General features: G+C 38.6%; 1 protein-coding gene across 1 annotated transcript; it reads right to left on the bottom strand.

The window, feature by feature from the left end:
- Positions 1-626: 626 nt before the first annotated feature.
- gpr176 (G protein-coupled receptor 176) lies at positions 627-15,113 on the bottom strand. The gene is made up of 3 exons (XM_053488928.1): positions 14,566-15,113; positions 3,123-3,375; positions 627-2,149 (listed from the first exon to the last, which is right to left on the bottom strand). Exons 1-3 carry the CDS (start codon positions 14,759-14,761, stop codon positions 1,015-1,017), a joined length of 1,584 nt encoding a protein of 527 aa, XP_053344903.1. The 5' UTR covers positions 14,762-15,113; the 3' UTR covers positions 627-1,014.
- Positions 15,114-15,172: the final 59 nt, after the last annotated feature.

Consider the following 15,172-nt stretch of genomic DNA (forward strand, 5'->3'; position numbering starts at 1 on the left):
GGTGTGGATGATACTTTTCTATACCCACTGTATCTGCGAATTTTCAAGGATCAGGCGATCAACTCGCTAAATGTTCACAGGAACGGCTGCAGGAGGCTCGGAGCCACCTTTGCTGGGATCATCGTTCACGCACATACCGCCTTCTTTACAACGTTTTCACAGTTCAGATGTTTAACTGCGACTAAGAGTCTCATTTGTGTGCATCGGTCTGTGCTGGAAGTCTTCTTTAAATCATTTTACGCCTTCATTCACCAGACATTTTATCGCAACATCCCTCGGAACAACTATAATACCGCACATAATCATCTGGGAAGCATCGCCAGAATAAAGCACATGCTAACACTACATGATGCTAATAAAATAAGTATAAACTGGTACCTGTAAGTGTAAAAACCTTCTGGTTGCCTGACTGCTAATTAGGTGGGTAAATAAACCCCACCGCTGCATATTTGCACTGAAACAGCATTTATGCTAGAAAACCCTAAAGCTAATGCAGGAGGCAGAGTTTTATGTATTGACTAAGTTTTAATATTAAATTTGTCCTGATTGGCTGAGTGTCAGTGGTTCACATCGTCTGTTTTTCATGTACTTAAAGAGTCTGAAGTGTAAGATGTAAGAGACCAGGGTTTCATCTCTGCGTAGATCTTTTATTGAAAACTGCGAGATGCTAAATATTACAAAAACATGTTTCGAATTAGCAATTGCGTACTCTAACTTTACACATTCCAACTTTTGTCTTTTATTCAGTATAACCTTTTTGTATGTAATTTTATTTCTAAATCCAGTTTGTTTCATTTCATACAATTCTCTCAATTCTGTAAAACTCTTTCCGTTAACCGTTTTCCGGAGCCTGAGATTAGCTAACATCTAGCTACGTACAACACAATGAAAAGATTTCTCTCCTGCTGGTAAACAATGGCATTTTGTTAAAAAAAAAAAAAAGAAAAAAATATAAGAGTTTTCTTTATTACTTAAAATTTTGTATGGATTTGTTCACGGTGCTCGATGAGGGTCTCAGGGGTCCACAGTGGGGAAGGTGCTGACCTTGTTGTTCCTGCTGATGCGCCTCTCGGGTCGTACTCTGGACTGTTTGGTCTGGATCAGTTCCTCGGGCGTGTTACCCAGTGGAGGCAGAAGTCTTTTCTTGCTGTTTCTAGCTTCGGGAAGCCACTGAGGAGGCAGCTCGAACGGGCCGAACCCGAACTGCGAGGCATCTTCGGGGTCGGTGGGTGTTGCAGGAGCCACCTGCGAGGATGAATATGCACAGTATTGAACAGGGGAGTGTTTCGGCACAGCTAAACCCTCCTCCTTTCCTCCTTCTCCTGCTAATCCTACCGAGGCTGCAGCTGCTTGCTCGGGTCTGGGCTGGAAATTGGCTACCGCTGCAATTTCGTTCACCTCCACTTCATCTTCTTCTTCATTCGGCCTGAAGATCTGACGCTGGCCGATATTGAACATTTCTAGCAGCTGGCTGCCAGAGCGGGCGAGCGCTTCCCCACCGAGCGCGCCAGGCTCAGATGCTGTTCCAATGCCAATCGAGTTGTTCCTCCGGCTGTAGCGGCGCTGAACGTGTGCCAGTGCGTCCAACAGGCGGCGCCGTGCCGACCGGTTCACCATCACTAAAAACAGTGGGTTGGTAAGTAGAGACACTTTCGGCAGCCAGATGGCGGTTAGATGCAGCCACTGCAAGGGCTGTCCGGTGATCGGAAGAGCCCGGTAGGCCAACAACACGATGTACGGCGAACTACAGAGCACAAAGACCAGCACGATCGCGAGCAACGTGGCATGAAGCTCAGCCTCGCGCTGAGACACATACGGAATAGAGACGCTGCTTTGCGGCGTCCGCAGTGCCGCGATGATCACCTTCTTCTTCTGGCTGGTGCTCAGCGCCCGCCGGATCAGTGCCATGGCTACAAACACGGCCACCAGGGGTAGGATCACAGTGGTCATGTTGTAGAGCACCATGTAAACCAGCTGACCTAGAGAGTAGCCTTCAGAGCAGGTGGAGGTGGCGTAGACATCAGTGACGTTACTGATGGCGAACACAGGGATGCTAGCGATGAGAGCATGAACCCAGACGTATATGATCAAGTCTCTGGATTTGGCATCTGATATTTTCCTCTCTAGTGGATACAGCACAGAGTAGTACCTGCAAGGAAAAGACAAGGAACAAGACAGTAATAACATGGAAGCACCAAAACTTGTCTACAATTTCATCACGACCGCTAATTGGCTCTCGTATCAAAAGCGAGAGAGAGAGGGTTTTTTTTTTTTTTTTGCTAGCATTTAAAGGCTAATTAATCCTAATTCAGTACTTTTCATTCCTAAGTACACTTAAAAGTAAATACTTTTTGGACTTTGACTCAAGTACAAATGTAAAGTGAGGAGTTCTACTTTTACTTGAGTAATATTTTACCCAGAGTGAGTATCTCTACTTTTACCGAAGTATAGGATTTGTTTACTTTGTCCACCACTTTTTATTTATTCTTTTTAATACCAATGGATATTCATGATTGTTTAAAATATTTTGGAGTAATTAAAAAATAAATATTATTGATTATTGATTATTGAAACTACTATCTTAACCAGGTGCTATACTGAATGTAGTATAGAGGTGTGTGCTTCATTTCTTTATTTCTCTTTAATGATATCTTGTTGGAAATTTGCCTTAATAATAATTAAGCATGCTCTTGCGTCCACCTATCTATACGTCTTGACATAATGCAAATAGCTAAAATATGTGATGGAGATATTAGACTGTTTTTGTTCATATTGTGACTTTGAATTATGTTTCCAAATTTATTGCATTGCATTATAGTGCATAGGTTGTATGGTTTTTCTTTTTTAATGTATCAATGTATTTTTAATGAGGGTAGACTTACAGTAAAAAAAAACTGACCATTAATACCGTATATACTGACCACTAACACACTTATTTATTTATTTTAAGAATTTATCTTGACATTCACATATAAGAACGAAGTTAGAATAATTTTTCAGCTTCTACTGCTTCCTATAAATAATTCATTTAAAGAAAGAAAGCTGCCTTGAGGTGTGTGGTTATGAAAGCACAACCCCGAGCCTCGAGGCCGGGCAGGAGACGAGTGCGCGGGCGATCTCACCTGTCCAGAGCGATGGCCGCGAAGCTGAGCACGGTGACCGAACAGAAGAGCCTGTGCAGAAACTTGATGGTCCGACAGAGCATTGGCGTGTGGATCCAGAGGCAGCAGCGCGGGCTGGCGTTCAGGAGCACGTCGAACGGCACGCACACCAGGCTGGCGCAGATTCCCGAGCAGGCCAGGTTCTTAATGAAGCGCCCGGTGACTGTCTTGAAGACGTTGGTGCAGCAGGCGCACCACAGCACGGCGGCGTTGCCTGGGAGGAAAGGAAAAAAAAAAAAAGAGGTGGAATGAACAATGAGACGCCCCAACAGAGCCAACCGTCCCTGATGTATTGAGACACAATTTTATTATCTTAGTGTGATCCTGATGTACTCTTGATCGGATTCTGATGTGTTATGGGGGGAAAACATATCAAGTTCTCGATGCACTAATTGATCTGTAAACAAGCTGTTGCATCACCATCTTTAGGTAGAGACGAATCGAGAGCAGCGCTGTTGTTAGTATTCTGGACGAGCGATGTGAAATAAGAGCGACGTGTTGATTAACGAAGATTAAACATCGCCTGATTTAATTAGGAACATGAATATGCAAATCTTTCAGGAAAGACAGAAATGACTATAATAATAATAATAATAATAATAATAATAATTATTATTATTATTATTATCATGTCCTAATATGAGATCACGTCAGTCTGCCTTCTACATAACCACATGTTATTACTCACGTCTCTGATACGCTGCACGCTGCTTGCCCTAACCGTATTGTTATTATTATTTTTTTTCTTTTTCTTTTTTCCCTTTTTTCTTCCTGGAGCTTTCATCTCTCTCCATTATCATCCACCTGTAACTGGAGCGAGGCTGTAGTGCCATTATGTGTCACACTGACATGGCCTGACATTCTCTCCTCTCTCTCACGGGAGGCCACCTGAAAACACTAAGACCATTATCTCTTCCTCTGCCCCTTTTTGTCTTGTTTTAACCACAGACAAATACGACATCATTGCATCTGCTGTTTAACTCTCGTCGAGAATGGAATTAGAAAGCCCAGTCTGAGTACGAGAAAAGCGCTGTATAAATAATTTAAAAAATATATACTTATTATATTTTCTGAGTATTGTAGTTTCTGAAAAGACAGAAAGAAAAAAAAAAAAAGCCAAAGCAAAAGATGAGTCATAGTGAAAAAAGCCCCGGGCTACTAAATTGTTATTCAGGTTCATACGAGTATGAGTGTGTGTGCTTTTAAGTAAATAAAAAAATAAAAATAAAACTCCTGCAGAAGGACTTCTAACGGAATATATTTGAGTAGAAGCGCTGAGAAGCGTACGAGAATAAACCATGATCAGTTCTGCTTCGTTTCAGCACACAGGCTGCACACAAACAGACTAATAAAGAAGAAAATCACCAGGTTAAGAACATTAGACTTACACGTACCTCATAAAGTTAACCACTCACTCATCGTCTGTATCGCTTTATCCTGTATTCAGGGTGGCGGAGGGACTGGAGCCTATCCCAGGAGACTTAGGTTTCGAGGCGGGGTACACCCGGGGTGAGATGCCAATTCATCCATGTTTTAACATTAGATCACACTGCTGTTCACACTCTAACTGCATAACCTTTTTTGGCTGAAAGTTTTATCTTTAGAAAAGAAACTGGGAATAGAAATAAAGCAAGTACACACGGTATTATTATATTAAAGGTGTACTTGGAAATTCTTCTCTAAAAGTGTTTTACTCAAACAAAAAGGTAAAATCCCGGAGGCGTCCGAGTCAAACTCGGACTTGTGATGAAATTTCTGGCGTAAAAGTGATTGAGATTTACAGAAGACTTAAGGCTCATAGCCGCGGTAAAACAACTGAGCGGCTTTTAAAGAAGACGTGCATTCCTGGCCGAGGAGAAGGCTGCAGTCGTTCCTGTGTACGTTCGGCAAGTGGATCGCCTGATTCCTGGAAATCAACATACATCTCGTCACCAACATGCAGAAGACACGCATCCGTCAGTACACACAATCGTTCACCAGCTCCACTTTACAGGACATTACAGGAACTCTGGGAGCTGGGAGATATCGCCACGTCCCCCGTACAGTCCTGACCTCACTCCACGTCATTTCCTCGTGTTTGGAGAAACATTAAGGGAGTTCCTGGGAGGCCAGCGTTTCAGATGTGACTCGGACAGGCAGTCTGATAATGGCTCCAGATTTTGTACTAACTGCGTTGTATTATTCTGTACAATCAAAAGTCTAGTTTTAATTAGAACTACCTACACTATACCCTCGTGTATACATAATTGTTCATATATACAGGTTTATAAACTAGGGTTGAGATGATTTCTTTTCTTATTTGATACATAAAGGTAAAGACCTTGGACACATCAAGGTGTTAACAATGTCATACAATTTAAATTTCATTTAACTCCTTTATTTTTCTTTTTGTGTACTGATTTAATAAAATTTGTAAAAGAAAACAGAATGTGCAGTAAAGAACGAATTATAATTAAAAAAAACATGGAATTTTTCCGACCAAAAAAAATAATGTTTAAGGTTATGATGTGTTTTTGAATCCTGCATTCTCCACTACATGATATAAGCTTTCCGATCCCAAAGGCGATTTGTCCAGCCTGGATCAGTGTGGGTGTGCACGATATATTTTCTGGAGCAGGCATTTGGAATTTACTTTCTCAACTCTTTGCCTGATTTTGTGTCACATGCATCAATCTTTCAAAATTTCAGCATGTGCAAAAAAAAAAACTGATTTGGTGATAATCATGATGAATGCTGGTTGGAGAGCCCCCCCATGCATATTTTTGCTTGAGGCCATAACACACTCCTGAGTCTCCTCTACTGATGATGAAGGAGACCACATGATACATATTACAGGACTGAGGGTTACTGTGTACCATTTCAGGGGATGTCTGGGGAATGAAGGGCTGGGAGCAGACAGGAGTCTAATACTTTTTATTCTGGTACTCGCTGTGAATTGAATATTGAATGTTCAGCACTCTCTCACACACACACTGTTCTATTCACTGATAGCCTCGGCCAGCTCTCTCTCTCTCTCTCTCTCTCTCTCTCTTTGACTTACATACACACTCTTTCTACAAAAAAAAAGAAAACAAACATCATACATAAATAAAACAGCATATTGGGCCATAAATAGAAAGCATTAAGTGTGACCTGTTGGCTTCACCCCAATGCAGATGCATATTGTGACATTTTTTCAATTGCAACGTCATGCCCATCCGGGTAGATGGAGGTAGGGGGCTACTGTGTAGGACAACTTTCACATACAAACACACACTAATGAAAACAATGCTTTGTCGCGAATCTTTTCTTTAACGAGGAACCTCTCCTATGACACTTGCTTTTGCTTTACACGCATGCACACACACATGTGGGTGCACGGATGTTGACTTTACGAATGATGCATGCGCACTGAGCCCAAGCATGGGAGATGATCGCAAAAAAAGAGAGAAAAGAATCATTGGCTCAGTTTTGATCACGTGACGTTTTCCAGACAGGCGGAGTTACTCGCAATCCAAAGTTCCACTGTATATTTCTTTTGATTGTGTAAAGCTGCTTTGCGATAATTACAATTGTTAAAAGCGCTATACAATTAAAATCTTATATACAGTACATAAATATAGTAAGAAATACACAAAATAATCCTTAAATATATATTTCTGTAGTAAAAAGACAAATGTGCCTATCACGTGTAAAAGAAATGTGACCAGAGACCCCATTCTCCCCTAAATAAATCCTTTAGTCCTCCATTATTCCTTATGTAGAACTTCATTTCTATTTCAGTTACTATCTGATTCTAATTCTTAATTATAGATTGTTTAGGCATGAATGGATAATATGTGTGTTTATAGAGTATGTTAAAAGAACAGACGAAACACAAGACATCTTGTTTCATGACTGACCCATACACAATCACGATCACAGACAGGGGGAACGTTAAGGTAAAGTCAAACAAGCAGGAAAACACGTGTTTGGTTAAAAGCCTACAGAGGATGTATTAATAAAAGCAGGAGACAACTACTTAAGCATACCATGGCTTAATGCACTAAAAACATGAACCAAGCAACACCGAATCCCTGACACACACACACTCGCCTCGTCATGAGCATTAATCCGCTGTACAAAGTACAGAAAAACAACACGATCGTTTTCAGATCTATTTTCAGCTCTATAGAAACCCATTATTAGGAAACAGCCAAAAGATGGATTAATGTGTTCAAACACTGACCTGGAAACACCACATTTCTCCCACGCATTATTAATCATAGCTACTGTTTATTATCCAAAAATATGTCACAGTCACCTTCATTGAAAGCGCCGATATTGATATTTAAAATTATAAACAAAACTAAACTATTCTAATCCTAAGATATCGAATTCTCCCCTTTGTATTTAATCGTTATAACTGCGTACGATCCAAATATTAATAGACTGACCACATAAGTTTAATATAGAGCTCTTTAGTGCTGAACTGTCGAGGTCAGAGAAGAAATGTGGTCAATAAAAATCATAAATGGACGAATCCCACATTTAAAAAAAAAAAAGAATCTTTTGTAAGTCGCTCTGGATAAGAACATCTGCCCAAAGCCTAAATGTAAATCATAAAGGACCATGGTGGGGACTCTGGGTGAAGTTGTATCCTAAAAAATGGCCAGTAGAAACCAAAGCTATGTGTAATAGTGAAAGTAAGAAGTGTACTGAACCACCAGGTTATCACATCTATGGTGTTTCTCTTACTTGACCTTTATACGGAGTGTGTGACAGAGTGCTTCTGGAAACATGAGGAAGCATTTTTATACATGAACTGAACACCACAGTGTGTGCTGTAATCAAAAATAAACGTCTCAAATAAAAAATATCTGCGTGTGCAGCTTTATATACAGTATATATATAAAGCTGGTGTAAAAAAAGGCATCAATGTTTTACTAGTGTTGATTATTACCATTGATTTATTAGTGTAGAAAATAATGTGTTGCAATGTTTTTACTTAAAAATCTAAAAATCAATGTATTTTGTTAAACTGAAGAAAAAAGTAAAAATAAACAGTATATATGCTGTACACAGTCAAAACACAGTATTAGTGCTGATTTTATCATTTTTCTTATGTTATACTATAATAATGAAATATATATACTATAACTTCTGAAGTTTATGCAACATGGAAGTGACCGATCTCGCTCCCCTAAAAATGTCAAGTTGCTAACTTCAGCCGAAAAAAAAAAAATTTCAGCGTTATACTGTCTCATTTTAATCAATAATCACTTAAAATGCAAATTATTCATATTTCTTTATGAGTATTGATACTAAATTTGGTGTAAGCTTCTAGAAGCAGATGACCTGTAAAAAGTGCTGCTTAAATTAAAGCATTACAGCTTCTGTAGTGTCCGTAACCATGTCAAATTGATGTTGCAATATCTTAACAGTTTTGCTTTTTAGAATAATACACTTTTTCAGGTTTATGTCTTTTCATGTGAAATCTAAATCGGCCAAGTTTCATCTGAATGACAGTTAAGACCGTTAGAAGATTTGAATTTTAAAAAAGTTCCGGACACTAAAACATAAAAGGGCATGAAACTGTATTTAGCAAATGTGTTTCTTTTAATCTGATAAAAATATAAATGTGTATGTATATTTACAAAAAATTAAGCATGGATCAGGAGATAAAAAGCATTAAGTACTGTATTATGAAAAATTGTGTTATATGATCAAATCTGAAAATTCACTTTTTCACTTTTTAGTACCGATACCATATTTTGGCCGACTCCATATATGCTACCGTGAACAACGTGCTACAGTACTATAATGTGAGTAGTAGCTATAGGTATCATTAGTAGTATTTTTTTAAACTTTAAGGGTTGATGTTAGAACGTCCACGTAAACAGGAAACCGTGTCAACATTTGTCAACAGTCTCCAGCGTGCAGGCTTATTTCTAACCCTCTATGAATTATAACCTCCATGTGATAGAGGAGAGATTAACAGCTGTGACCTCTGTATAGCGTCTATAAAATTGACTCATTGTTTTTGTTATTGTCAGGAGGCCATTTTTACGCCACTGCTTGGAAACCAGCCCCGATATGACCAAGAAGTGACTGAGCAAACATCGAGCAATCACAACATGCTTAAATGACGACCGGAGCAGAAACCAAACCATAACGCAAAGCTTTTTGAAAGGACACTCAGAAGGCGTCGGATTCAACTTGATTCGATAAAAAGGGCTTTTCGATTTATTTTTCTTCTGCATTATGATTCTGCAGCTTGTACAGTACATTGAAAATGTTAGTCGCTCCACAACAAGTAACTGCGTCTGCATCCATTAATACTCTCTCTGGGGTATGTAGATAAGATGTTAAATACAGATGAGGATACTGTATTGCACTCTTATTTTTAAATAGGTAAAGATTTGAATCAGTGATCAACATTCCCATGTAGGTTTACTTTCACCGATAATCATCTTTAACTGTAAGACAAACAAACAAAGGATCAGATGAATAAGCATGTGAAACGCATTAGCTCTCATTAGCATATCAAAATCCTCAATCCACACAAAACAAGGTCCTCACGGGGGATTAACATTTTTTTTCCTTTGTTATTTTGAACACAATTATGCCACTGTTTGTACGCAAGCAAAGACTCCAAAGAGCAGATTAGTGTGCAGAGTGCAAATGCTAATCATGTAAATGTGGCAGTTTCAGGAAGGAAACCCGAACGCGTCTATTAGATTACAGGGCTCGGCACCGCCGACGGAAACGAATGCGATAGACATTAGCGATAGGCTGTTCGGAGAGGGAAACATTACCGTCCCCGGCGTTTATGGATTCCATTTGTTTGTTTTTTTTGCTCGGACAGATCGAGTTCTTATTTAGTAATGAGCTTGTTTCGCTGTGTTGCTAAACAATATGAGCAACGAGGGAAACCGAGCTTAAAGAGAGATGTAAGAGGATCCTATACTACACTATACTGCAGTTTGCCAGCTATTACACATTTTTTGTTAAAGAATGCTTAATCATAAATTTTATCCATTTATAGTTACTTTTAATATTGTAGAACATCCTTGAAACAAGTTTCGTAGTTCCTGTTCTCGCTTACGCTATAGCAGCTGTAGAGAGTTGGTCCCTCACCCTTAAAATTCAAGCGTCACAGATCTGTGCCGGCTTTAGTTTATGAGCGGTTATAAAAACCCAAACAAACTAACAGACAAACTAACTAACTAACATACAAATAACCCTCCTTATATGGAAGTCCTGCTGGTGTGTGGCGACGGGGAGGCGTCAGACACCAAACTAGTTCAAGTTCAAGTCGGCTTTATTGTCACTTCAACCATATACAGTGAAACGAAACAACGTTCCTCCATCAATTTTGTAAACATCAATTTACAACATAAATTAACAGAAAAACTAAACTAGCTAACTAAGAGGCCTAGTTAGCTGGCTAGCGGGAAACAGTTCCTTAACGTAGCAGCAAGAATTAAGAAGTTAGTGCAAAAAGTAACCCAGTAATGAATATTGTGCAAAAGAGCATTTACAGGTTGGTGTGTACGAGATTAAGGTCGGCCTTTCTGTAATAGTTCTTGCAAGAACAGTATTGTCAAGTGCATTTGCAAAATCCGTCAAGCACCATAATGTAACTGGCTCTCATGAAGGCCGTCCCAGGAGGGCGAGACCAAAACCTACCTCTGCCGCAGACGAGAAGTTCATTTAGAGTAACAGCCTGAAAAATGACCAATTAACAGGTTCGAGGTCTGCCACTGGTGGGTGGCCACACCCCATCCTACCCAGCTACTGGATGCAGTGCTGGTCCCCAGCCCAGATAAAATCAGGAAGGGCATCCAGTATAAAAACCTTTGCCAAGTTGTGTGTGAATTGGATGTTTTTTTTTTTTTTGGTACTAACAAAAAATGCCTAAAAATGTCTTGGGTTTATATAAAGGGCTACAGAGTGTAGTAGACAAAGTGCTCATACTGGAGACTCATAACATAATTGTTAAATAAATGTGTCCTTACACAAAACTTCACAGTCATTGACGATTACGCATCATTTTGTATATAATGTGTTGCTATAGAAACTATAGAACCAACACAAACCTGTACTAGTTGAACTACTCTCTGATCTGCTGTTATCAAATATGATTCGACCAATCAGAATCCAGAGACGCTCTGGTGAATCCAATCAATAATGTGCGAGAGACATTAAGGCCATTCCTAATCATTCACACATTTGTTTTTCTTTATTTATTTTTAATCACAGTTGAAAGTGTTTTTCTTGGCCATCTGTTTAGCCCACATTATTTTCAGCTTGTTACAGAAAACATGCTCATAAATCATTTTTTCTGCAATTACTCACCAATTACAGCCAAATCCCCAATGACTAATTAACCCTCGGTGTTCAGCAGGAAATTGCCTGGATGTAAATTAACACATCAAGTATTCAATCACGGAGATGAGGCAAAAGTTTGCACTCCCTCATTTAAAGAAAAAAAACCTTTAAGTGCATATCTAATTTTGAAAATGCATTTATAATGCACTTCCTGTTTAAGCCATAATAGACTAGTAATGAATTTGTTATATTATGTCCTTGAGAGTATTAATTTACACAGTATAATCAGATATTGTATGTCGGATCTACCTTTTGCCTGGATATATAGATATATAGATATATAAAACCCAAGAAGCTGCTCAGTCCAATGTGAAAAAACAAAAACAACAACTCTTTTTTTGACTTCTTCGACATTATTCACTTTCTACCCACACTGCTTTTATTATTTCATAAGCAGTTCTTTTTGAATTATTTATCAAAGGAATAAAACGGAAAATAATATGATGCTGCTGGATGTGAGTCAGAGTGATTAGGTACAATGTTTGATTCAATAACTGGCAGCAAATATAACTACGAGTTCTTAGCATCTTCAGATAGCGTCTGGGTTGTGATGGAGGTAGAGCTCATTGCAGGAAAACTGGCAGGTTATGTGTGTATAGTGAAGGGTGCTCTGTTTTGGTTATACTGATGTGCCAATCCAAGGTGTATCTCCGCCTCAAAGCAGTGTTCCAGGAATATATTCCAGATCTGCTGAGACCATGATTAGGATAAAGCACTTCACCCTAATAAAGGATTAAAATAAAAGCACTGAGGAGGAACGAATAAACGTTTTTTTCTCTCTCTTTTTTTTTCGGCCTGACCAAACCTTTAAGGAATTCATGTGGAATGCAACACTCTGGTCTGGAATTCTTTCTGGGGAATTTTGATTTGTTGTAGGTTTCTACATAAAGGTCTCTTAGAATAACAAGGTTTTTGTACGGTTCTCTTCAAAGAAATACTTCATTCTAGGGATCCACATAGAGGTTCCTTAGATAAATAATGGGTCTGCTGTGGGGTTCTACATAGAGGTCTCTTAGAATACCAACGTAGGGTTCTACATCAAGATTCTATTGAAGAACAAGAGGTCTTTAAGCTGGGGTCCTACATAAAGGTTCCAAGGGGTCTTTAAAGTGGGAGGGTTCAACATCAAAATTCTATTGAAGAACAAGGGGTCTTAAAGGTGGTAGGGTTCTACATGGAGGACTCTTTAGAAAAACAAACCCTTTTTAATTTTTCTTCTGCAAGTAAAACCATTTTAGGCAGAGTTTTTGTCAAATCGTATATATAAAGAAAAAGATTGTCCTATCAACACAGTTCCATTTAGTTTAGCTTATGTACTAAGCTGTACTTTTCCTTATTTTTGTGTCATCTCTACCTAAAGAAAGACATAAAGTGAATCTTTCCATTATCATTTTAACACGCTCTGTGTTTCCATTACTAGGTACATTTTACTCCTCAGTGGTACCACATGATATATAACTAATGGTACAATTAAATTAAACTAGTTGAGTTAATTCAGCATTATAATTGCACTTGTAATATTGGAATAGTTATTTTTCTACCATAACAGCTGGTATATCTTCATAATCTATGGAGTATTGTGAAGGGGAAGATACGAGACACCAGACCTAACAACGCAGAAGAGCTGAAGGCTGCTATTAGAGCAACCTGGAGTTCCATAACACCTCGACAGTGCCACAGACTCATCGTCTCCATGCAGTAATTCATGTAAAGGGTTGAGTGAGTTTTGTTATTTGAGTGAGTGAGTGACTCAATGTGTTAGTTGAGTGAGTTTTGTTATTGGTATTGGTTAAGTAATATTCTAATTTTCTGAGAAATGGAATTTTGGGATTGGCATTAAGCATTAAGCCATAATCACAAAAATACAAAGTGATAAATTCTTGAAATATCAGTCTGTGTTTAATGAATCTATAAAATATATGAGTTTCACTTTTTGAATTGAATCAACTTTTCGATGGTGTTTTAATATATTGGGATCCGCCTGCATATATATTAGAGGTACAGCTACAGTATAATCTATAATTATACATAACCTTCATATATACACATTATAGATGTAAAGTGTATTATTATTATCATTATTCCCCAGTTATATCTTGAAACATTCTAAACTTACATTTAAGCATTTGGCAGACGCTCTTATGCAGAGCAACTTACATTTTCATCTCATTACACATTGCTCAAGGGCCCAACAGTGGCAACTTGGTGGTTGTGGGGTTTGAACCTGGGATCTTCCGAACCGTAGTCCAATGACTTAACCTTCAAAAACTAAGTAGAGGATTCACACCGGTATAATATTTTATCCTTGTTAAGTCATGATACTACTAGACATGTGACAAACCATTTACTGTTTAATATGATGTGGAATTTTCAAAATTATATAATGTAAACAATTCCACATTATATGAAGGTGCATATACTGTATGTGAAACTAATATATATGAAAATGATATTATACACATTTACTTTATTATAATGATTTTTTATATACAACACTATATATATATATAGATATAGATATAGATATATAATATAATATAATTCAAATGCAAATTTTATTTGTCACATACACAGTCATACATAGTACGATATGCAGCGAAATGCTTAGACAACTGCTCGTGACCTTAAAATAAAAGACTATGAGTTGGTAATAAATATGAAAAAGAAAATAGAAGGTAAATTTAACTAAGAAAGAATAAAATAAAATGTAAAATTAAAATGAAATAACTGTACAGTACAAAATACACAATATAAGAAAATAAGAAAATATATGAAAAAACATAACAAAACATATAATAATATATAATATAATAATAATATATAAAACAAAACACACACACATGCATATATATATATATATATATATATATATATATATATATATATATATACTGTATATATTGTATGTAAATTATTGAATATATAATTAAAGGTATAACTATAATTAGAGGTAAATAGTGTATCAGCATCATATTATTATTATTATTATAATTATTATTATGATGATGATGATGATGATGATGATGTGTGAGTGCAGTGAGTGTTTCCTGACCTAACAGAGAGCCGGCGAGGATGAGGATCTGAGCGGAGATGGCGAACTCCCGGTACGCTCTCTCCTCCGGCCGCTCCGCGTCTCCCCACGCGCTTCCCGCCGCGCTGGAGTTCACCATGCTCGGGGCGATGCTCGGCGCGATGCTCGTCCCCGTCAGGTTCCCGGCGCTGAGAGAATCCCAAGCCTGCACGTCCATGTTGCTGCTTCATGCCCGGTGACTCCGCCGGAGCTCCATCGGGGAAGCGGCGCCGAGCACGCGGACACTCCGCCGCCGCCGCGCGCGCTCCTGTGCGCAGTGATGAAGAGCGAGCATCAGCGCGAGAATGTCCATTTTTTAATTTCCCCCCCGAGATGTCTGGATACAGCCTGATGAATGTCGGGGTTTTTTTTGCCCTTCAGGACATGATCGACCCTCTCCTCCACAACACAGAGCGAAAAGGACGGTTTAGAGAAAAATCATTACGCATTCAAAATACATGAATACACACACACACACACACATGCACATCATCAGATCAGACCTGAGTGACAAACCCAGGCGTCTACTCCTCCTGAAACCCTGCACATACAGGAGGTGCTGTTTCACTGCCCTGTATAAACCCAGTGC

The sequence above is a fragment of the Clarias gariepinus genome, chromosome 27 (genome assembly GCF_024256425.1).
Source record: "Clarias gariepinus isolate MV-2021 ecotype Netherlands chromosome 27, CGAR_prim_01v2, whole genome shotgun sequence".
Taxonomy (NCBI): Eukaryota; Metazoa; Chordata; class Actinopteri; order Siluriformes; family Clariidae; genus Clarias; species Clarias gariepinus.

Bases quoted from the DNA above. Each gene is read 5' to 3' on its own strand.
- gpr176 (XM_053488928.1), bottom strand. From the start codon at position 14,761: ATGGACGTGCAGGCTTGGGATTCTCTCAGCGCCGGGAACCTGACGGGG. The intron at 3,376-14,565 runs GTCAGGAAACAC...CTTTCCTCCCAG, and splicing joins CCTCGCCGGCTCTCTGTTAG to GCAACGCCGCCGTGCTGTGG. The intron at 2,150-3,122 runs GTGAGATCGCCC...TTTTCCTTGCAG, and splicing joins GCGGCCATCGCTCTGGACAG to GTACTACTCTGTGCTGTATC.